At 47.2% G+C, this 23,367-nt stretch overlaps 8 protein-coding genes across 8 annotated transcripts; 3 read left to right on the top strand and 5 right to left on the bottom strand.

Moving 5' to 3' along the window:
• Nucleotides 1-261: 261 nt before the first annotated feature.
• On the bottom strand, nt 262-1,752 carry N7520_003534 (cytochrome P450; the record flags this gene model as incomplete). Its single annotated transcript, XM_057137469.1, has 3 exons — nt 262-436; nt 499-665; nt 718-1,752. 3 exons carry the CDS (start codon nt 1,750-1,752, stop codon nt 262-264), a joined length of 1,377 nt encoding a protein of 458 aa, XP_056997934.1.
• Nucleotides 1,753-4,989: 3,237 nt separating this feature from the next.
• Nucleotides 4,990-5,830, top strand: N7520_003533 (uncharacterized protein; the record flags this gene model as incomplete). The annotated part of the gene is made up of 2 exons (XM_057137468.1): nt 4,990-5,276; nt 5,332-5,830. 2 exons carry the CDS (start codon nt 4,990-4,992, stop codon nt 5,828-5,830), a joined length of 786 nt encoding a protein of 261 aa, XP_056997933.1.
• An 868-nt stretch (nt 5,831-6,698) lies between these two features.
• On the top strand, nt 6,699-7,826 carry N7520_003532 (uncharacterized protein; the record flags this gene model as incomplete). The annotated part of the gene is made up of 1 exon (XM_057137467.1): nt 6,699-7,826. The coding sequence occupies one exon, from the start codon at nt 6,699-6,701 to the stop codon at nt 7,824-7,826; it is 1,128 nt and encodes a 375-aa protein (XP_056997932.1).
• A 497-nt stretch (nt 7,827-8,323) lies between these two features.
• On the bottom strand, nt 8,324-9,749 carry N7520_003531 (putative iron-sulfur cluster-binding protein; the record flags this gene model as incomplete). The annotated part of the gene is made up of 4 exons (XM_057137466.1): nt 8,324-8,394; nt 8,442-8,933; nt 8,990-9,461; nt 9,519-9,749. The coding sequence occupies 4 exons, from the start codon at nt 9,747-9,749 to the stop codon at nt 8,324-8,326; spliced, it is 1,266 nt and encodes a 421-aa protein (XP_056997931.1).
• Nucleotides 9,750-10,183: 434 nt separating this feature from the next.
• N7520_003530 (aromatic ring-hydroxylating oxygenase subunit alpha) lies at nt 10,184-11,340 on the bottom strand (the record flags this gene model as incomplete). The annotated part of the gene is made up of 5 exons (XM_057137465.1): nt 10,184-10,299; nt 10,356-10,771; nt 10,827-11,008; nt 11,056-11,208; nt 11,254-11,340. 5 exons carry the CDS (start codon nt 11,338-11,340, stop codon nt 10,184-10,186), a joined length of 954 nt encoding a protein of 317 aa, XP_056997930.1.
• Nucleotides 11,341-12,109: 769 nt separating this feature from the next.
• On the top strand, nt 12,110-14,719 carry N7520_003529 (GTPase-activating protein GYP7; the record flags this gene model as incomplete). Its single annotated transcript, XM_057137464.1, has 5 exons — nt 12,110-12,262; nt 12,311-13,667; nt 13,716-13,978; nt 14,027-14,345; nt 14,391-14,719. The coding sequence occupies 5 exons, from the start codon at nt 12,110-12,112 to the stop codon at nt 14,717-14,719; spliced, it is 2,421 nt and encodes an 806-aa protein (XP_056997929.1).
• Nucleotides 14,720-15,055: 336 nt separating this feature from the next.
• Nucleotides 15,056-17,545, bottom strand: N7520_003528 (uncharacterized protein; the record flags this gene model as incomplete). Its single annotated transcript, XM_057137463.1, has 5 exons — nt 15,056-15,813; nt 15,909-16,241; nt 16,320-16,471; nt 16,604-17,190; nt 17,240-17,545. The coding sequence occupies 5 exons, from the start codon at nt 17,543-17,545 to the stop codon at nt 15,056-15,058; spliced, it is 2,136 nt and encodes a 711-aa protein (XP_056997928.1).
• Nucleotides 17,546-18,696: 1,151 nt separating this feature from the next.
• N7520_003527 (GAS2 domain protein) lies at nt 18,697-22,539 on the bottom strand (the record flags this gene model as incomplete). The annotated part of the gene is made up of 1 exon (XM_057137462.1): nt 18,697-22,539. The coding sequence occupies one exon, from the start codon at nt 22,537-22,539 to the stop codon at nt 18,697-18,699; it is 3,843 nt and encodes a 1,280-aa protein (XP_056997927.1).
• Between the last annotated feature and the right edge of the window lie 828 nt (nt 22,540-23,367).

The following is a 23,367-nucleotide window of genomic DNA, read 5'->3' as shown; positions in this document are numbered from 1 at the left end:
GGGTATCTGAGAATGGACTATGCCAAGATTTACACTTGAGAAGAACCCAAAGGACATCGCGACGACATCCACACCACCCAAGTAAATGCAACAAAAACTATAAGGAACCGTAGAAGAAATTGTGAAAGTGATAAATGATATACCATTTAATCAGTTCCAGGTACCAGAATTACGAGACTAGTGATAATTCTAAATAGCAAATCACATAGCTTCCAAAACAGCAACACAATTGCACCCACGGGATCCGATGTAAGGTGTTTCTCAAGCCTCCTCCAATTTACCCACGTCACTTGGAGTAAGTTTAAGCATCAGCGGGGGTTTATCCCACAAAGTATACGACTTCTGATCCATCCAATCAACATTGGGCTCGGCTAGCTCCATATCAAAGTTGACAATCGTTCTAGCGAGCATCAAACGCATCTCAACATATGCCAGACTAAGAGAATAGATAAAGGGTCAGCAAGACATCAATACTTTCACTTGAAGAAAACTACATACTTGCGACCAATACAATTTCTTGGACCAAAGCTGAAGGGCTGTAGTGCATTTCGATTGTCGGATGCGAATCGAGGATCATCAAGATGGCGCTCAGGGATGAAATGTTTCGCATCCTTGAAATTATTCTCGGAGGCATACGTAGCCGCATGAGAAATTGAGACAATTACCTATGAATTTGTTAATTTTCGAGATTGAGATTAGAGTAGTGGTTGAACTTACACCTCCTGGTACCCAGTTGCCTTCCACAGTGTCACCTTGTGCATCCATAATACGAGGTAAACCAATGGCAACAGGTGGATACAGTCTCAAACCCTCAGTCAAGCAAGCCTGCAGATAAGGAAGTTGATTACATAGTTCCAGATTGACCTCCGCATCCGACTTGAACGCTCCACGGACCTCCGCCTTTAGCTTGGCTAGTGTATGGGGGTTTTTCAAAAGGAGATACGTTACTCCCGAGAGCAACGTAGCAGTAGTTTCCGAGCCAGCGATGATCAACACGTTTGCATTCGAGTAAAGCTCGCCCTCACTGAATGCCTTCGACGGATCCTTCTGTTTGAGAATGTTCGCAAAGAAATCAGGTCGCTCATTGGTTTTCCCCATCCTGATTTGTGTCTTTTCCTTTGTCAATCTTCGATGATCCAGCTGAGACTCGATAAGTGATTTCGGAGTAAGCAGATTTGCAAGCGGCTTCAGGTAAGGTACGCGGTACATAGCGCCAATTATAGCTCCAGCCTTGACACCTTCGAAGATCATTCTGACCCAAGGGTGATAATCCGAGTTCGCAAGACAATCAAATGGCTCACCGAATGACAGATCTCCGATGATGTCAAATGTGGTGAAATTAAACCAGTTGACGATATTGACGGGCGTAGTGCCGCCGTGTGAGATCTCTCGTAAACGCTGCATGAGTAGATCGATATAGCCCTGAATTATAGGCTCTTGTCCACGCAGGGAGCTATCTGAGAAAGCATGAGATAGCGCGCGACGGAAGCGGGTATGATCGACGTCGTTGGCGGAGACGATGTTTGAGCAACCGTCGATGTCAAGATGATAGAAGTCTTGATCCTTTGCCTTTTGGCCGTGACCTGGTCGAGTGCCGTAAATAGGCTTCCAGGCATCACCATTGGTGACAAATGAGAGCTCGTTAGGGCCGATTCGAACAACAGGACCGTATTTCTCATGTAAATCTGTCATTACTCGATGGGCCATACCGGATGACACCATGCGCACATTGGGAATACGTGTTGCCGCCATCGATTTGGGGCCTGGGTATTTGGCCAGAGGGTGGAGGTAGATATTGTAAAAGAAAAGACCGGCGAGGCATATTGGTATCTTATACGCGGTATGAGGTTAGCAAGTCGGATCAGCTTGGATTGAGTGGGACGGAGGAGATGCCTACTAATGAGAGACATGATACTAGAAGTGTCACGCCTGGATAGAAAAGCAAGCTGCCCGAATGCTCGGACATGCCTGGAATGACTGCCATAATGAGGGTGATGGAAGAAATGAGTTTTCAAGTGAGATGAAATGGACTCAAAGAAGGAACCATGAAGGATCCTGGTGTTCGACAGAGAGGCGATACTTATACACCCTCCCAGGATGTCTGGGCGTACAGACCAGATGCGGCCCGGGGGTAATACTTCACAGAAGCGAGTCATTAGATCCAGCCCGGAGTACATAAGTCCTCAAGACCCCGCATCATGCATAACCCACGTAAAGGTCTCAAAAGAAGAGGGGTTGAGAGGACGGCCAAGAACCTGCCTTTGGAATCTGCAACCACTAAATTCAACAATGAACAAAGATTAAGTGGCGAGAGAAAATTTTGACAGCCCGAAGTATAACCAAATAGATCCTCAATTTCAACCCAGAATCTTAGGGATTTGACTTTGAATGAGACATGAAGCTGGAGCTTCCCAAGTTCATCACATAGAATTGACTCTGTCGGGTGGGGCCGTGACCTGTGGAGATTCTGCAGGCCTGGCGTGCATTGGCACATAATAAGACAGCTGTCACTGGTGGGGATATACTGCAGTGTCTTATCTAGTCATCCGACGCCTTACCCGTCGCCCTTTAATGCAAATAACCGGGATGGTATGACCCAGTTATGAATCAGCACTCAATTATAAATACCGGAAAAGCCACTTTGACACGTAGGACCCGAAATTGCCGTGTTGCACAGGCCTATTTTCATGCATCATGACACATGAGTCTTGAAGAATTAATTTATCACGAGTCATGTTCTAGATATAATGGCGCTTCTGTCCGAGGAAACCCCGATACTATACTACAAGGTCGGACTTGACATCAAATCTTCAAGAAAGGAATACAATAGCCTATCTGGTAGCCTGCCTGTGGTCCAAAACAGGCCAGGTTTGCCAACAGTCGGACTGACTTTAGCTAACGAGTACTAACCTACGGCCCGCTCGCTTAGCGATAACAGGCCCACGCTAGTAGATCTTTTGCTGGACTTGCATGTAAGAGAATGGCCAAGTGCGGAGTCGTGGATGTTGATCTAGACTCTGGGCTGTTCATGCACACTCCTGAGGTGGGGTTTCCATTATCCGAAAAAATCAATGAAAATAATCCAGCATAACTCGAGAATAAATATTTTTATATTGAAATTGGGAATCAAATTACCATCTTGTAGCTTTTGTTGGATTTTAGCATTTCTTTCTCGCTGGACCCTCATAGCATCTAATTCAGCAAATCATAGACCGTGACAGATGTGGCTGATTTTAGGCGCGTCTCATCCCGTCCCGAAGCCTGTGTACCCACCAGGTGAGATTGAATTTCGAATTTGTGGATATTGCCGGGAAAGATCTGATTTCCGTCAATTCTCAGAAGCTTATTCGAAGGGTTGTCTAAATCTGATCTAATAGACCTTGAGTTCTTCATGTACTTGGGGGCCTGCGTTTTGGATTAAATACTATTTGGAGTGACATGAAAACTGTGAAAGAAAAAAAAAAAAGGGCGCAAATGTGGATAGCGTCAAATAGCTACTAGGGTTGAAGTAGATTTCCAAGGTTGAGAGTCACTACAAGAACGTGTGTTGAGCATGTTGGGTCACTGCTAATGTGCCTTATAAAAATTTAAGGCGTCAATTTACGCCTTAAGGACAAGGCATTAAGGTATCAAGATCGAAGTCTCGGGCACAGACATATAACTGATACGTGGATGCTCATGCGGGGAATCGGTTTCTAGGAGATATAAACGGGAAAATCATGATGGATTGCTTTTCAAAGAGAATCATAGGAGGGACTCATAGCTACCAGTATCTGGAGTGTATATCAAAACACATTACTACGAGGATGGTACGGAGTATAGAGTATAAGGAGGCGATGAGCGGCCACATGGACACATAATTAAAAGAAAATCATAAATACTAGTAAGCTAATATGACAATACCCTTACTGTATGCACCTGCCCTATAGATGTACCTAACCGCTACAATACTAGATTACTATGCATATTCCAATTCATGTCTATAGTAAGTGAAAATGAATGGTCCCCCTTAATAGTAATAATCACAGTCGCTATTCCAGCTCGAATTAGATATCAGGAGAGTTGAAGCCAGCTTCCAGCTTTCCATTAAAACTGACTAAGATAAAATTTTGAAACCGACTAGTTACAACTTACACTGCATACATGTATCAATCTAAGCCTATTCGAGATGATAACCAATGATATACGTACTACATAATGTTAGATTCTAGCCTCTATAGTATTTTAATTATTACAAAACAGTGTAAAAGGGGGTAAAAAGGTATATAGAGATACAGATAGTTGTACGTGTGTAACTAGGTTAATACTAGGTGGATGGATACTATTAAAAAATAGCATCTATGAAATGCGTGGATCTTCTAATACAAGACAGTATCAAAGTGGTAAAAGCGGTGAATACTATTCATAGATAAGGTTCTGTCCTCATGGCAGCTACTCGCCCCCTGTAGGAGTTTAAGTAGTCTTTGATTCCAGCCCCCAACATTGGCACCTCTTTTCCTCTTTTCTACCTCCATCTGCGCCACCTGCTTTAATTTTCCGCCTCTAGAATGTTTAACAGTCCCTGAGATCAAGACAATTTAAGCCTTGCAGAATGTCCACAAAGGCAGTAATCAGCCTATCTGTCCATCGAATGTCAGACGCTGAAATCCGGCACCTGATCAAGACAACACCAACAGATGTACGGAAAAACTACCCGGCAATCTTCCAAACTCATGGTGGAACCAGATTAACCAGGTGATCTCTCCTTTTTATCCGGTCATCTTAGCAACATCTCCAGATGGCGTCAGGTACCTTTCAGATCAAGATTTGAAAAGTGTTCTTCCAACGTGGAAAGAGTTTCTAAATGAGAGAAACCCAAAAGACATATCTGAATTTTACAAACGGAAATATCAAAATAAGTGGCGGCAATGGATGGAAAAAGAGAAACAAAAACTGAAGAAATTAGGTCTTTCTTGGCCTAGCGAGCACAACCCAAAGCTCATCAAGAACATGGGTGAAACAAACGCTCCCACTGAGAGGCTCCATTACTTACCGAAGGATACTGTTTCCAAGGCGCAAAACACCGATCCACTCTCGAGAATGCAAGAACCTGAGAATCGAGTCAGCAAGCACCCGGTCGATGAAAGTGACGGGCCCAGCCCGCCTCGCAAAAGAACGCGCCAGTCTGCACAGGCCGGTGACTTTACTTTGTCCACCCCCTTCAGTGACATCATACCCAGTGATTCGACAATGAGTGAGGAAGAGACGTATGTATCTCCTAAGGAAAGACCCTCACCGTGAGTTACAGCTTGCTGGCCCATCAAAGACTCAATGCTGACAAAGCTTCATAAGAACCCGTGAAATCCAAGCTTCCATACCAAAGAGAACACCATCACCTTGCCTCGATAATTCTGTCTCTGGAATTAAAAAGGAGGCTTGTCGGATAAACCGAGAGCAAATCCGATGCATGGCAGAGATCTCGGAGACACTAGAGCGAGAGGTTGACCGGAAAACATTGTTTGGGCAACTGGTAACCGAACAGGAGGTTCTTGAGGATACCCATAAGGATTTGTTCTCACGTGTTCTTCATGAATACCGCGCCATTCAAAAGATATCTGGCACAAACTCGCCCATTGATTCAGCAGGGCGACGTGTGTCGAAGCAGTTCAGCGAAGTCTACGCCGAGCTAATGAAAAAGCTCAAAGACATAAAAACGCTACAGTGGCAGCAAGAGGATCAACTCAAGGAGATGGCGCATGTGCAGCGGACTGCGAACATGGAACTATTCCATCTCGAGAAGAAGTTTGTCACTGCCTCTAAACGAGTTGGGGATGTATTCAGCAAGCAGTGATTTTTTACGGGACATTTTCTGAGCAACGAGATATCTGATACCATTTTTTATACCATCCTTTATAAATTTACTCCTTTCATTCCTTAACGAAATTTATGCAATGCATTATGACTGAGGGAGCGTGAGTGACTGTAGCCTCGAAATTTCAATGCCTGTGGCATCTTTCTTCTTGCAATGACATTTCGAGGTTTCGATATCATTATCAGACATCATTATGAAAATGCCACATTATCAAAGTCGCATCTTCATCAAAGGCATCATTATCAAAGTGGTAGCATTATCATATAGTATGAAGAGCCTTACTAGATCAATATTATTATATGCCTGAAAACCAATAGAGTTGCCTGGCAATAATCCTGGAGAGAAAGCCGGGACTTCCCATAAACTAAAAAGAGGAAACCAAACAAGTCGGGTGATACGATAGCTTGTCGCTAAAGTCTCTTGAAGTGAGTGTTGTGCTTCGCACCAAAGCACCCAGCTTTCTAAATATCTCCTAAGGTTCGGTTTTCATTTCTCACCTTCTTCTCCTTCCATCTTCTCCGTCCTCGCTTAGGTTCGGTTTTTTTTTTCTCTCCCACCCTCCCCTCCCTCATCTCGTTCACCGTTTTTACGTACTTCCCCGCACATACACAATACTCGATATTCTCATTTTCATACATTTCTACTTGACCAGCGTGTCGGACTGCGAGACTCGCTATCCGCAGCTGGCCAAATTGATACTGATATCTAAAACTTCACTCCCATCTTCGGTGAGCCTAATTTCATCCCACACATCATCAAAAACTTACATTTGATTAGCTTGTATCCTTTCACCCTGAAGAACTGTTTCTCCACTGCATCAGTAATCATTACCACAGATACAGTAGAAATGGAGAACCACGAGCTCGCCTGTGACTGTGCTCGCTGTGTCCCAACTCAAGAACTTCTTGAGCAGCATATCACCATTGGTCAATGGACCACCAAAATCGAGCTTTTTCTTCTGCGCAAGTGTCAGGAGACCCGCATTCTGTGCACACTGCAGAACGCTTCTGAAATCCCTGGTCTGAATTTCAAGTTTGGATTTGATGCCAAACGTTACGAGATCAAGGAGCGCACCGAGGTGAATGCCGCTTTACTCGGCATCTTGGAACGTAAGGTGAATGGTACTTCCGTGTTCAGTATCCTCGAGTTCCAGATTGTTCTAGCTGCTTGGAAGGTTCATGCGCGGCACCGCCCTGTTACTAGTCTCTGGGAACCTGCTCCTGACCTCTGGTCCTCTGCTCCTACTCTCTGGTCCCCTGCTCCTGCTCTCTGGTCTAGCTTCTTAATCCAGGCCATGCGTGAATATACCACCGTTGGTTTCCGGGATGCCTACCGTGATGCTATTGCCGAATTAATCCATTGCCGTGGCCCCCGTGTCTTGTCACCTGATGTGATAGTCCACATGTTGCTCAAGCACAAGGTTCCTACTGCGATGGAAACCATGTTCAAGATCCACCCTCAGGGAACCTTCCGCAGCAAATTCGGTCACACCATCTTTTACTCCCAAGCCAATCAGTTGCTTCCTCAAGATGACCTCCGTGTCATCATCAAGGAAGAGGATGATGGTCCCTCCGCTCCCATCGGAAAAGAGAAGACGGACCCCTCTTCTTGCCCCTCTTCTTCCTTTGCAGGATATGATAATGATCGACGTTCGGATACCGTGGAAACCGAGTATCACTCTCCTAAGCGTCCCTACGACGAAGAAGACGACGTTGGGTACAAGCGTTTCCGCAAGAACGACAAAGAGCAGACTCTCAACAATGCCCCCCTGAAGGTCGAGATTGCGGCTCTTCGTGCACGCTTGAACAGCCTCGAAAGATCTGTTCGCGGTCGCCCGTCCTTGATGCCGTCTACCCAGCCTGACCTTAGTACCGAACTGCGCAGTCATTTCGAGACCGACATTGCTCGCGTCGAGGCTCGTCAGGATGCTCTGATCAATGCCGTTAACGACTTGACCAGGAAATTCCGCGAATAAGAGATGCGGGACGAGTTCTTCGAGTGGTCCGTTGCCGGCTGAAGTCTTCCAAAGACTTCCGTGTTGTGATTCCCCATCTGTCGGTCGACTTCAATGTGTGATACCTTATGGGGAAGTTTCTGCTTTATTTCTGAATGTACAGCACAATGTAGTCCAAGGTGGCAGTTGTTTGGGGATGTGGATGCACCTTGGACATAAAAGCATGTGCTTAGTGAGAATTCCAAAATTGATAAAAGGAATTTCCAATCCATTTCGCTTAAATTTACTGCATTACAAAAAAAGTCTCTTACAAAAGTAGGATTTGGTGAATCAAGACGAATTACAAACCCCACGCAAGAGCGTCGTCCCCGCATGAATATCTCCACGGTCTATCAAAATCCTCACCCAAGAGTGCTCTCCCCGCGAGTCATGAACGTCCACAATTCATCAACATCCCCACGCTACCGTGGGGACCACAATGATGTATATACACAAAAATCCACAGCTACACATGATATTTACCAATCTAATCTATTCGAGGAGACAGATCCAGACTGTGATCCCGGCAAACAATCAAGCTCCTTGCATACTATGATTTGTCAGAATACATCAACATGCAATTATCGAGAAACTCACATTGCTCAGCCTGCTGGAAAAGCGAACTGCCCTTTGGCTGACGCATTGCTGGGCGAACCAGCCCCCCACCAACCCTCTCTAGCTTTTGGTGCTCATGAAGATGTTTCAGGATCCTGTGTGTAGTTTCTGAGCTTTCAGCTGACCGTTCGGTAGCGCATTGGTAATCGTTCTCAATGCTCTTGATGAGGCTCTGAATGACTTCCTCAACAGAGTTGGCGAAAGCGGTCTCGTTCATACTGGGCTTGGGGGTCGATGCAAAGAGATCATATCGGATGCGAGTACTTTTTTCCGAAGAAGGTAGGAAATTCAGAGCGAGCCATATATCTGCTTGTTCAAACGAGTATAGGAATGTGCCGGGAAACAAAGTGCAGCGTGCTTTGTGAGTAATCGGCATCACAGCCCGTAGCATCCGAGTCGTAAGTGATGGCTTGAGGGCTTCGGAGATTCTTTGTTCGAGTTGTTTAGTGAAAGAGGCCAATCCAGGCCCACTAGCTATTCGCGTACACATTAGTGATAGTCCATGGACATGATACTATTTTTGTACATACTTCCCAATTTCCAATTGAAACTCCCAGTCAGCGTCTTTCCAAGGACCCACTCAGAGTTGCCCAGACTAGTAGCCCGCACAAAGTTATCCAAAACAGACAGAGCAGGCTCCATGGGGCAAGGTTCCCCGGCATCAAGATTCACCAAAACACAGCCTTCCTTGGTAGTGTGCGCATGGATCTCAAAGAGACTATTCTCAGACTTCTCGAATCCAGGCACATCGTCAAACTGAGGCGCTTTCACCAGCTGCCCGCATGTATCGTAGCTCCAGCCATGATACCGACAACCAAGCACGGTAGAGGCGCCTGCCTCTTTCCTGGTGATTGTATATGCGCGATGCCGACAGACATTGTGAAACGCGCGAATTTTATCGTCTTTTCCTCTGATCAGGAAAACAGGGAAGCCAGCAATATCAAATGATTGGTATGCCCCGGGCTTGGCGAATTGAGTGATGTGAGCAAGATAAACCCAGGACTAATGAAGTTAGCCTTTGTCAACAATAAGTTACATCGAGGGTTGAGCTTGACTTACTTTGCTGAATAGCGCGCGGCGTTCCAACTCGAAGACCTCCAGACTATGATACCATCCTTCGGGAAGATCAGGCTCCTTGCTGACCTCGATGGATGAATATCCATTCGAATCAGAAGTTACTCCTGTTTTCTTACCAGGGACTCGTGTCAATGCCCGGTTGACTAGGAAAACAGTCACAACCGCCACCAAGATCGACCCCGGAGATAAGAGATACGCATGAAGAAAGTCCATGATGTCAAATGGATTGATTGTAATCAATTCAGTGATGATCCAGGTATATTCTCGGCATCTTGATCTCATATACCTGACGATAGAGGCCCATGCTCGATCCCCACATTATACAGTTCAAACAAGCACTTGACCCCTCTTGTAGAGGATTTCCCGATTAAGTTGCAATTTCCAGCTCTCGGGATTTAACCGGCGACAGTGCGCCGGTTATCCAAGTTGTATCGGGGCTTGATTAGTGGCTAGGGAGCTTATCCTACGAGTCTCCGACGTGGCGGATTCTTATTTAGTAGATTCAGTATGCAGTCGCACGGCTAATTTTACCTTAAAAAACACATTAAATTTCGATTTAAATTTCAATTCCAATTCAATTTGTCACTCTCAATCCGCTGCATTTGGTGGATTTGTCGCATGACTAAAGCTAAAAGCTAAAAGCTAGACTACGCTGCCGTTTCAACCGCAGACGCTACCCGTTCTTGCGCGGATGCCTCACTTTGGGTCTTTCGGTCGGTTTCATGCTGTTCGAGGACCATGTCAAACACACGTTTCTGGTAGTCTAGATGGACATTAAATTAGTCTGGTAAATATAAATGAGGAGAATAATCTACTCACATAACACGCCATTCTCTTTGACCGGATTCAAGATGCCTTCGTGGTATACCCCCTTGGCCAGATTATCTTGTGCCTTCTCGCAGAGCTCAAAATCTTCCATAGCAACCTGCCTAACAAACTTGAAGTATTCCTCGAATTTCTCTCCGGATTCTAGGTGGTAGTAGTCGAATTCCATGCGGGTGACATGGGGATCTGCGGTAGGACACACGCGGAACGAGGACATTCCACCGCCGTACACATTAAGGGTACAGTTAGGGAGGAAGTAGAGAAACAGACCATCGTCTGGCTTCTTGGGATCTGCGATATGCCGGGAAAAGTTGTGCATGTTGTGCACGGCGTAGAAAGTAGGTGGGTAATAGACTGAGAATGAAGGATGGGTGTATTGGCAATGTAGGCATTCTTGGTATCCATCGACCCTGGATAATATTAGTATCATTGAATGTAATGTATGTAATCTTGGGCTTCACTTACATGGTCTTCCAGTTGAAGCGACCCTCATAGCGGATACTGCGACGGTATGGGAGTCGAGTGAAGTCAACTTTTCCTAGGATTTCCTCTAGCTCGGGAAAAAATTCATGGAAGCTGGGAGCTTCGTCTGAAATTGTCGAGAAAAGAAGACCAGTGGGAGTAACATGGCAGCGCAGTTCTTTGTCCTGTGACCATCAATCATCTGCTGGATATTGTGTTTATGCTAGCCTACCGTCTTTCCGCAGAATACTTTCAGTTGATCCGGTCCTGGATTGAGAGACTCGCCTCCAGTGCGAATAGCATAGATCGGCTGCTGCGCAAGCTCGTATTCGACATGCTCTCCAACCGTCTGGAACCTAGTTACAGGTCCAAGTAGGTACCAGGACTAGATGAATTAGTTTTGTCTAGAGGAAGATACTGGAAGCCTTACTTTGAAGAAGACGGCACGGCGCTCCATCTGGTAGAGCGATTCATTGCAATACCAAGATGCTGGTAGGGTTCTCGCGAGTTGAGACATGGATAACCGGACTTGATTTGGCGAAACTGTTTGACGGTGAAGCGACGACTTTATATCGTGAAGTTCGGACGATTTGATCTGTGGCTGCTATGTGTTGGTTGAACCTTAGTGTTTATCGTTTCCTGAAGCGGTTATCGAGTCCCGTCAGTGATATCATTCGCTGATTGGCGGATGGTTGTCATGTCAGTCATGCATTCTAGTGCTCATGACAATCCCATTATGGTGTTCGCCATGATGTGAAGGCCTTACACAGTCTCGATCACAGTCTCGATAGTTGTGGAAATGGCAAAAAACTGATTTCCCTCGGATTTGAACTGTTTTAGATGAAGATCACATTGACTATCTTTTTCATGTAATTTTTCGAGTTTTCCGATCGGTCGCATATATAGGATTATTGTGCCGCAAGACTGAGGCAGCTGATATGGGCAGCTGGTCTTCCATAAATATCTTCTGGATTTGATTTTATCAAAATTGGGAATTAGTTGAAGCTATTCCCATTCTGCAAGGAGTTTGTTGCTGCCTAGAGCAGCTTAGTGCTAAGTGGCGAACGGAGCGAAACCTGAAAACGTGAAAATGATGACAATGAAAGCTTTCAATCTCTCAGATTTACAAGGAAAAAGGATTTGAAGTTTCAAAGACTAGAAAAGGGAAGCGAAAGGCAGAGTTGAAGTTGATGAACTGATTAGAGGGGAGTCTCTTATCGATAAGACTTTATCGAGATCATTACGTCTTCCAGCTTGAATCTTAACTCCACCAACCTTTCAACGTCATGGCGAATCCGGTCAAATACACGCCTCCATCTACTCCTCCTTCACCTACGGCGTCGTATTATGACCTGAGCGATGATGATGAGAATGAGTACAACACCATCGCCCAGGCCCGCTCAGGCCGTGGCGTGAAGCTTCTCTATTCCAAGAGCAAGGTAAGCTGACCTGTTATACTAGCAGACCCAGAACTGACAAGAAATTAGGTCTATGTCCATCCATCGCCCTCCGCTAAAGACAATATTCCTGGCTTCATTGCCCTTATTCAGCAAAAACCCCAGTCCGGTTCCTACCCCTCATCGCCTCGCAACGAGGCGGCTTCGTACCTACTGGCTTGGGTGCCCGAGTCGTCGCTGGGCGATGCATACAGTACATATGTGAAAGTCGATCTATCGGAAGATGCCTCCCCACCTCGTCAAAGATACCTCGTCCCGGCCCTTCCGACCACCACCACACATAATGGTTCCATCGGTCTGTACTCGTTCGCCGTACCCGTGTCAGAAATCTATTCGGTTTTAGTGCGCCCCCCGAGCCTTGGGTGGTGGTTCGGAAGTCTGGTGATCAACACACGGGCAGGTGACAGCTTCCCTGCTCTGTTCTTCCATGACAGCGAGTGTGAATCGACCATTCTGCAAAAGAAGAAACGAGTCAAAGATAGCTTCGATCCCTTTGATAGCGAGGGAGGGCTATTCTGGGGTGGCGATGAAGTTCTTCGCTGGTTGCGACGATATGTGGAGGTTGAGCGCTCGACCGTGGATAGGAATGTGTACCTGATCAACCCCTCGCACGAAGATCAGCTCTCGTTTGGGAAAGGCATGTCTAGTGGGGATGCGTTCTTGCCTTCTAAGGCACAACCGGAAGCTGCGGGTCCGAGTACTGGACAGGGAGATGCAAGTATGGATCCATTTACAAGGACCCTCAAAGAGACTCGCTGGAAGGTTCTTGAACAACTCAGCAAAATCACGACATTCACGCGACGAACTGCGAACGACCTTGCTGAGAACACGCGTATTCCACCACAGGTTCGCCGTTTAATGAAGAATCCGGAGATCCAAACTCTTCAGGATGAATTCGATAGCGCCAGGATCTACCTGGCTCGCTGGGCCATGAGCATCGCCGAACAGAGTGAGAAAGATAGGAATGAGCGGATCTACACTGCTCAGGATATGCTCGAGTCGGAGAATAGCTCGGTTGGCGAATTTGAGATTCTGGAGCTTGAGACTGGCAACCTAGGGATCCAGGAGCGGCGCCGCACAGTCACGATTTCCGAGTGGGAGAGTTTCTTCGACCCAACTTCTGGAAAATTGCAACTTACTGTCGAAGAGGTCAAGGAACGCATCTTCCATGGTGGACTGGATCCAAACGATGGCGCACGGAAAGAAGCTTGGCTTTTCCTTTTAGAAGTGTATCCTTGGGATAGCAGTCTCGAGGAACGCCAAGCCATCATGAATTCAAAGCGTGATGAGTACATCCGGTTGAAGGCCGGCTGGTGGGAGCGAATGGTCGAAGGCAATTCGACCGAAGAAGAATATGATAATTGGAAAGAACAGCGGAACCGCATAGGTAAATTTGACAAACTTACATGGGAAATCCATTACTAACTTCCCACAGAGAAGGATGTTCATCGCACAGATCGCACTATTCCGCTCTTTGCGGGAGAAGACATTCCTCATCCCGACCCGGATTCCCCATTCGCTGACACCGGCACCAACGTCCATCTAGAGCAGATGAAAGACATGCTCCTGACGTACAATGAATATAACCCAGACTTGGGCTACGTCCAAGGAATGAGTGATCTCCTCGCACCACTGTATGCAGTTATGCAGGATGACGCCGTGGCTTTTTGGGCATTTGTCGGCTTCATGGATCGAATGGTAAGTCAAACCTTCCGGACCAAAAATGACATGCTAATAAACCATCAGGAACATAATTTCCTTCGCGATCAATCTGGAATGCGCTCTCAACTCCTAGCACTTGATAATCTCGTTCAGCTTATGGATCCCCAGCTCTATCTGCATTTACAATCCGCCGATAGTACCAATTTTTTTTTCTTCTTCCGCATGCTACTAGTCTGGTACAAGCGCGAGTTTGAATGGAGTGACGTCCTTCGTCTCTGGGAGACCCTATGGACAGATTATTACTCCAGCAGCTTCCACCTATTCATCGCCCTGGCTATTCTCGAGAAACATCGCGATGTCATCATGGACCACCTGAAGCATTTTGACGAAGTTTTGAAATACAGTAAGTCACTCCCACGTGATGAAGTTCTCTACTAATAGCTGCCAGTTAATGAACTCTCCAACACAATGGAACTTGTTCCCATCCTCACGCGCGCTGAATCGCTCTTCCGTCGCTTCGAGCGCTCCGTTCATGCTATTGACAAGAAAGATAATTTTCCCGCACCCGCTGCTACCCAGCGTCGGACATCGGGTCTTGATAGTCCTGGGAAGGGCAAGGCTCCACAGAACTCGACTGTTGGCTCTACGACTAGTTCAAGTGCGGGCCCTTCAGCTCTAAAGAAGATTATGGATGCCGATAAGCCCAAGGTCATTTCACCAGAGCTGCGTGGGTTACTTAGGAAGGATATTCCCTGGAGACGCCAGCACCAATCATAGAACGCTTAGCTATGCTATCTTACGACTGGACCTTGTTAAGTCCCTGGCTTGTTAAGGTCGTTCCTGTGCATGGATGTAGTTCAATGTTCTTTCCGGTTCATGAATTCATGACTACGAATGTATACCATCCGTTCATACTTTTGTTGTCTAGCTCGGGAGTTAGGGATATTCCTCACTTTGGGAAAGGTTTTGGCACTCTATTTGCAAGGTTGGAAATGAAGCATATGCAAGCTATGTGATGATTCTGAGCTATTGAATCTCCTAGTAAACCGATTGTAACCTGTTATCATAGATTTTCCCTTCATCCCGCTTCAAGCTTGCCACAAATAACCGAGATCACGGATTATACAAGTCCAAAAATGCAGATGGTTTATTCAACAACACCCGAGGCGCGTCGAATTCCACCAATCGCCCATCACTGAGTAGTGCGATGCGATCGAAATCAATGATGTTGTTATGTCGATGTGCGATCGAAATGATCGTGGCTCCTTCGAACTCCTTGCGAATCACTTTCTGGATTACCTTATCGGTAGCAATATCAATACTGTTAGATACCTCATCCATGACAACGATTCTTCCCTTGCGTAGAAGGGCACGAGCAAGACAGAAAAGCTGTTTCTGGCCAGGCGAGAAGATTTCCTCATCCAAGTCAACATCAAGGCCCCCTTTAGACTGGATAAGCGACCAAAGGTAGACTTTGCGGAGTGCATCAATAATTTCTTCATCGCTATGCTTCTTCAAAGGTGAGGCATTGAGGGGGATTGATCCCTTCAACTCGAAAGCGTCTTCTGGGATGGCATTGATACCAGAGCGAATTGATTGTCTAGAGATTTCAGTTATGTCCACGCCGTCGATGAGGATAGTACTCTTGGGGGTAACTTCAAGCAAACGTAGGAGAGTCATGATGAGAGAGCTGTTCCCACTACCCGTTCTTCCGCATACTCCTATCTTCTCCCCAGGCTTAATGTCCATATTTATGTCTTTGAGAATCAAAGTTCCACCAATGGAATTGGTAGCAGACACTGTTTTGAAAACAATGCCACCCTTATCTGGCCAGTGATCCGGCATAGACTGACACTGCACCTGCAATGTCTCTGTCGGTGTAGTCGAAGTGAAGTTTTTCACGCGAGACACCGCCCCAATAGAAGTCTCCAGTGACGTCCACTGCCGAAAAATCCAAGCCAAGAACCGTTGAAACTCATAACGTTGAGCAATGCTAAACTAGTGTATTCGGCTCCCACGGATTCACGGAGCTCAACAATCAAAATCATCAACACATTCGCCAGTATTGCCATCATCACATCCAAAACGATGGATAGCCACCGCTGAATGCAAAACAACAGATAGTAAGGCCGCTGGGAGTGATCCAGAGCGCGAAGGTCTTGATCTACAAACTCTTCAGACCAACCGAACGCTCTGATAGTGAACAGTCCAGACAAGGACTCAATGAAGTGTGTGTACAGTGGTGACTTTGCTTCTAGGTCAGTAAACGTACTTGCCTGGAAGTTCTCAAGTAATACTTCTGTATGACTGTTCATTCTTTCGGATCAGCTCGCTGGCCATTGCAAACTCTCAGCCGAAGGATTGAGACGCAACTTACCCCACATGATGGCAGCCAAGGGTGGCAAGGTGAGAGCAAAATAGCCAGTTGCCAGACACATCAATATCGCGCCCATTAGCGCTTGAACTACCGAGACCACCAAGTCAATGAGAGCGAACGGAAGCTCCTTGTCAATCACCGACATATCTTGGCTGAATCTGTGTCACAGCATTAGCGATTACCGACCACAACAAAATGCGCAGGTGAGAAACTAGACTTGCCTATTAATGGTAATCCCTATGTCGATGCTTGTGAAAAAGGATAGTGGAGCATCCATAACCGACGTAAGAAGCCCGGCATGCAGCTTTTCCGCACTAATCGGAACCAAATGAAGAAAAAAGTGATAGACGGAGATGTTCCAGAAAATCGCCCCGATCCCGGTCATCATCCCATATACTCCGAGATAGAGCGAGTTGACCTCCTTCCCATCAGCCGCAAATGCCTTTGCCCAAAGAGAAACAACCAATTCTGTGCGCTTCACGGCCACTCCAGAAATACTTATATAGAAAAGTGAAAGAAGGGCCCGTGGCCAGCCTATCGAAGCAAAGAAATACTTGTATGTAGACCATTCACCAATGGGCCGATTGAGTTCATCTTCTTCGGCCTTTTTCGCTTGTTCCGCACCGCTGCTTGGAGGCGAGATGAATGATTCTTTTGCGATGGCAGCAGTTCCATTGGGATCCTTCTCATATCTATCCTTCGCCTCCAGACTTTCCACATATCCTCCTGCACTCTGGAGTTGACCGAAGGTACCTTGTTCCGCGATATGCCCAGTGGGATCCAGGGCGATGATATGGTCAGCAAAATGGAGGCGGTGCACAGCATTTGTGACAAGAAGAACAGTGGTCTCCAGTTGCCTGAGAACACCAGACTTGCCAAATAATGAAAGCAAACTCTTTCCGTGCCAAGGAGAAGCTCACATCCTTGAGAATTTGGGGGCCATTGGCAGTCCACGCAAACGCTAGGTTTTCAGCCTTGATGACTAGGGAGCAAGGGGCCTCCTGCTCATGTGAAGACAAATTCGCAGTAGCCAGCTTTTGTTGGCTGTTATTATGAGAAAATGTAGTGGTGATTTTGCCCTGGGTGCTTTTCACACTCTGGTCAGTACTCTGTAGAGATTCTTGCAATGGAACAAACAGCAAATTGCGAGATGGGGACTCTAAAAACTTTTCAATCCTGTCAAAGCAAGCAAGTGCGGCTTTGAGTGTTGGAATCGTTCTGAGCATAGTGTTTACCGGGTCCGATAACATGCCATTAGAGAAAGACCAGTGAAAGCAGTGGCTGGCGTGAACTTCAGCTTTTCATAATCCTGAATAAATGTGAGATACTTTGCGCGGCTGACCGTGTAGCGACCACAATCGGAACGGGATCAAAACCAAAAGCAGAGCAGATGGCAGAATTGACAGAATTGTGTATTCAAACAGAAGGCTAAAATCAAAATGATTAAGGACGAGCACTTGAGGGCCAAAGACATCAAGGCCTGCCTCAAATGGTGTATAGTTGGAAGCCATTCTGCACTGGATTGATACTCAACCCGATGGGAATGCTTTGATTTTATTCCTTGTCGTGTTTGGCTGGAATTATCCTCCTACTATGACCCATTATGACTCAAATGCATGAGCTCAATTGCTTGGAGATTGCACAATCCCCGCCCTTCACTTGCGTCATTTGGACCCTGTCGCAGTCCTAGTCCTAGGAGCAAGCTGCGAGCGGAAAATTGCTAGGAATTGTAAAACCCCACACTGATGGATATTTTCTGCGCCTATATAGAGACGGTATCGCGGATACGAGACTCAACGACTTAACAGTGGCATAGGCACAAAATAGTAAGACCAATAAATTTGGCCCCGCTGCGAGTTTCCCTCCCAGCTAGAGGCGAGCCAGGATCGACCGCCATATTGATTACGCCAGCCTTTCGTTCAGGGGAAAACAGTCAAGTGTTGAGTGAACAACTACATTTGGAGGGGGCTAGGGTGGTAGCATTTTATTGAGGTCAGCTGTTGTCACCTGGTAACAGCTCAAATCAACTTAGCACATGGGCAAAACACCAAGAGGTTCTTGATTCTATTAACGTGTATGGATCAAAGCCTCAACAGGGTATCAAACAAGAAGCAACAAGGTATGGTATATGTACAGGTAGAAAGAAGAATCAAACAGCAATAAACAACCATGGAATATTGACCCAAGGCAACCCCATAGATCAAAGTGATCAAGCCAGATCCACAATTTTCGCCGCGCTGATGCAAAATGTAATTGAAGTATAAAGCAACCTTCAAATAGATGGGAAAGGTAAATATCAAGAAAGTAAAATCACGCAAAGGGTATTCCCGGACTCCGAATCCATCCAAAAAAGGCAAACATTTTCTCTCGTAGGAGATTATCTGTGATTGCCCAGTCCTTTGAGCACAACTCGTCTGCCTGTGCCATTTAGGCTGATATCGCCGATGCTTCGGACTTTAGGTATTCTGCGGCCAGAGTGGTCGTGGTCAGGGAGATCATAGTTTTCACCATCGTTTTCAGGGGAGGCGTTTGGTTCTAGTGGAGGATTGAAAGAGGTGGATCGGCGGGTTTTCTGGAGAACAGTCTCGACCCAGGCTTCGCCTTCGGGACTCATTGAGATTTGTCGCGAGCGAGGCTTAGGACCAGCGAGGCCGAGGGGGGTCGAGGTGTCGTGGGATGGCACAGGGAGTTGGGAGGGGGAATGCAGGTCCGCAAAAGAGTAACTTGAAGACATTGAAAGACGACGACCTGGAGCTTCTGCAGATGGAGGAGAGGTAAAGGAGTTCAGGGTTCCTGTTGTCACGGATCTGGGACCCACTATCTCGGATGCAGTGGAGTCGCGTCGGGATTTGCGGACGGTAAGGGAGGATGGTGGGCGAGCACCGAGAACAGAGGGGGGTCGAGAGGGGGTAACACGACCAGAGCTGAGGGAGGAGATAGCGGGGGGAACAAGATTGGCAGGGGAGGGGTAACTAGGGGACGAGCGAGTTGAAAGACCTTGCACCTCAACTCGGGGAGTTTCAGAGACCTTGCGACGGCCGTGGTGGACCACATATTCGCGAAGGTATTCGCCAAGATCTGCCCAGCCACCACCAACTCGAACCATCACTCGTTGGCCGTCTTCACCGACAGTACGAACAAATAGTTTGGTGGGTGTGGTCTGGCCGCCATGATGCAGATGATAGAGCTTGACGTAACTGTCCTCTGTCTTATGCACATATGACAAACGCCTTCGGGTAGCAGGCATAAGCGTAAGGGAAGGGGCAGGGGTGAAACTTCGGGAAGGCCCGTTTGGTGACTCGGAAAGGTATCGCTCTCGCATCTTTCGATCCAAGGATGAAGAGGATGATGAAGTATCTGCCTCATTGCTGGGATCGACGAGATGGATACGGCCAGGGATCGTGCTGAGAATAGAATTGATCTTCTCATCAAGCTGGTCTCTTGGCTTCCTGGATAGCTTGTTTGGAGTTGATGAGCGGGAACCGATATCAATTAATTCTGAGTCCTCCTCAACATAAGAAAGTTCTTGCTTCTTGACCCCAAGACTCTCCAAGCTAGGATGAGTAGTCAACCGCTGGCGAAGGCGCTCAGATTTGGGTTGATCTTGATGCTGCATGGCTCTGCGTGCAGTGTTACCACCAAAGATTGGCAGACTGCGGTCTGGAGCATTGGATGAAGCGTCACTGTTCTTCAGGTCCGACGCAGACTTCCCACGGACGAGAGCAGGGCGGCGTCTGGGAACATGTGGAGCTGCAGGTGTAGATACTACTGCTCGGCTTGTTGACTTGAAACGCTCAGGAATATCAGGCATCTCGGGTACCGATTCAGTACTCAAATCCAAGTCCAGTTTCTCATTAATAAACCGCTGAAGAGGCAGGCTCACGGCGCGATTTGGCTGGAAGGCACTAAGGGCAGACATCTTCGAGTTTTCAAGTCGGCGAAGACGGTCTGCACGGAGCATATGGTCACGAGTGAATTCCTGGTGGTGACCCTCGTTTGACGAGCCAGTATGCGGCTCAGTTGCATGAGGGCTAGCAAGAGAGCTGTCTGACAAGAAAGAGCCCACAGAGCCTGTTGATGGCCGACGAGTGCGAGCCTTTGGGGACCCCTTATCGCCGGGCTTTCCTTGGCGAGTCTTGGATAGCTTGATAGGGCTCTGTAGTGGCTTCTTCTTGGAAGGACCTTGCTGCTCCGGCGCATCATCTTTGACTGGGAGCGGTTTTGATGTGGCTTGAACAGGCTTTGGTATAGGGATGTTCGATTTTGGCTTCTGAGGCGTGGATTTGGCGGATGATCCCTTAAGCGGGACACCAGCATTGTCTTGTGTATCCATCAAAACTTCGGCCGAGGTCGCTGGTGTTTCCATGATTGGCTTTTGTTCAGCGTGGGTCTCAGGTCTCATTGGAAGCGATGTTCTTATCACAACATCCGAATCATTCGACCCATCCCCACCAAAAGTCGAGGTTTTGGTGATTTGTTTCCTGATATTCGAAACAGACTCACTTTGGAGACCCACAGCTTGATGAGCTTCTTGGATTGTGGATACAGTAGCAGTGGCTGTATCAGTAGTATTCGGTTCTTGCTTGCTCTCGGTCTGAGTAGTAGGCTTGGGAACGAAAGGATCATCATCTTTATGCTCACCCAGCACAACCGGCTTAAATGCAGATTCTCGGACAGAAGGTGATTGCTGAAGCACAAAACCCTGGGGTGGGATGTTTTCCTTGTTCTGCACTTCAGGTGCCACTGGCAAAGGAATTCGGGATGGTGACTGGACATGTGGGGTTTCCAGTGACAGGCCTCGAAGAAAAGTTAACTGCGTTGGAGTTTGAAGATCTTCCGCGACGACAACATTTGATTGAATTGCAGGCTTTTGATTGGTCGGTTCGCGGCTGCATGGTTCAGGGATACCGGAGCTAAGCGGAGCGTCGAGGCCACCAGATGGTGTGGAAGTTTGAACATCAGACTGCTCGTGGGCTGGAAGATTTGTCGACAGAGCAAGCTGTGAAAGTTGTGATTTAAGACGATGTTCTCCCTTGATAGTCTCCATTGGAGCGTTTTCCTGAGCAGGCTTGGTTTCAACGGGGATATTGGCTGATTTGACATCAAGTTCCTTAGGGACATCAGACGTATAATATGGTGCTTCGCATGATTCGGCTTCCTTGGGCTGAGGTTTCGCGCGTAGCCATTCGGTGCGGAGCTTGTATCGCTCCGTCTCAACCACCCATGCTGCAAAATCAGCTTCAATACTTTCTAGGTCATCAATCCATTGTTCAGGCAAAGAATCATTTCGATCCTCCAGCGCATCTAGAACGCGATCCATCCGTTTCCCCACAGCAATGACTGCCGACTCAAGTTTGATATGTTGATCACGTAGGTAAGGGGTTGAAAATCGAGTTTCGACGTCTTCCGAGGTGTTAGATGACTGAACTTCGCGGCTGGAGGCATTCAAAGCGAATCGAGTTGACCGTAACTCTCTCAGAAGACCAGGAACATAACGGAGAACTAGAAGGCGAACCTCCCATATTGTCAACAAGTTATTCAATCGGGCCAAATAGGGCAGGGCGCGTAAAATTGTCGCAGTGACTATGGCGGTGAAGTCACTGAGTTGCACATAGCTGAGCGGAGGGGGCACGGACACGGTGCTGGTCGAGGAAGAAGGGCGAGACCGGGAAGGAATGTGGGCATTCAGGACGTGCTCCTTTAATTCGTCCACATCCAAGTTGTCCATTCCATCACGGATCTCTTCAATTCTCTTTTCATACTCCTCTACCAATTCAGCCGGCAAGCTCCCATAATAGGTTACCTCATCGGAGGCCGATGGAGAGTTCGACTCTTCCAGGGATGGCGGAGGCATGAAGCCTTTTCCTGCAGCGGCATCGTTGACTTTCGGCCATGGCCACGCCTGCACCTCCTTGTACCAAAGATTAAGGTTGCGGGCCGCTATGGCAGCACGGATGCCCAGGGCACGTTCGGCAGGTGAGACTTGCGAGATGCTCTGTGAAAGGATATGCGAGAAGTTTCCGTTCGCCGGTACGGCTTCGGTGGAGGTAAGGGCGTGTAGGGTGGATTCGGGGGACAAGTTGCTGAGCAGAGGATCAACTTTGGGATATAAGGATCCGGGATTTCGTTCCGGTGAGGTAGATCGTGAATTGTCGCGGGAATCAATTGGGGAGAGGCGGATGGATGGGCGAAGAGGGGTGAGTCGCCGACTAGCTGCCATTCCGAAATACAGGCAGGGCAGCCCAGCTCAACACAGGGAAACACGGGTACAGGTAGCTTCAGCTGGCTCTGGATGGCATAAGAATAGATATCGAGAAGGAGCTGCAGGCGGACGAAGAGAGCACTGTCGAGCCCGCATGCTGAGACGAGAATGTATCCGGGGGGGGGGGTGGTTTGTTCCGGTGAATTTCTCAGGCTGCAGGACGCGAGATGGCGGTAAGCAGATGGAACCGGTCACCCTTTCTCTCTTTATATCAGACGTTTCCCAAGGATTTCTTGTCAGAAAAATTGAGGAAAATTAAATCAACAAAGTAAACAATCGGAATAATTCTGATCTGGAGGTGGAGCTTCCAAAAGGGGCACGAAGTGGACCACTTCCGGCGATCCGCGCGCAAGTCAATTTTTGGTTCGTGAATCGGTTAATTTTAAGTCGACTATTCTCTTTTGGATTTAGTTCTAGTTCTCTACCAATTACCTGCAATCTAATAGGTGTGTGGGTTGAAATTGAATGGTTCTTCTATATTCCGTTGTATGACTGCATGCCATAGATACGCGTCAGTCCAGGTGCGATGACGACAATTTCCCCATGACCCCAAAATAGATTCCTCACCCAAACTAGGATTAGAAGATAGAGCTCCAAGGTTTCTTCCAAGTTTCGATTATAGGATTTATGATATGATGAGGATACTTCCTTGCCTCGTTAATGCATATACCCTTAGACTTGAGATCGTTGCCGTGGTATCATAATTGGAGAGACGATACATCACATCTATCGAATGTTAATATATTGACTTTCAGTTCATATAGTGCAGCCTCGCATATATCATAT

Source organism: Penicillium odoratum (assembly GCF_028828045.1).
Source record: "Penicillium odoratum strain IBT 22623 chromosome Unknown utg000003l_segment0_segment0, whole genome shotgun sequence".
Lineage (NCBI taxonomy): Eukaryota > Fungi > Ascomycota > Eurotiomycetes > Eurotiales > Aspergillaceae > Penicillium > Penicillium odoratum.
Note: the sequence above shows the minus strand (reverse complement) of the source record. Positions and strands in the feature narration are given on the sequence as shown.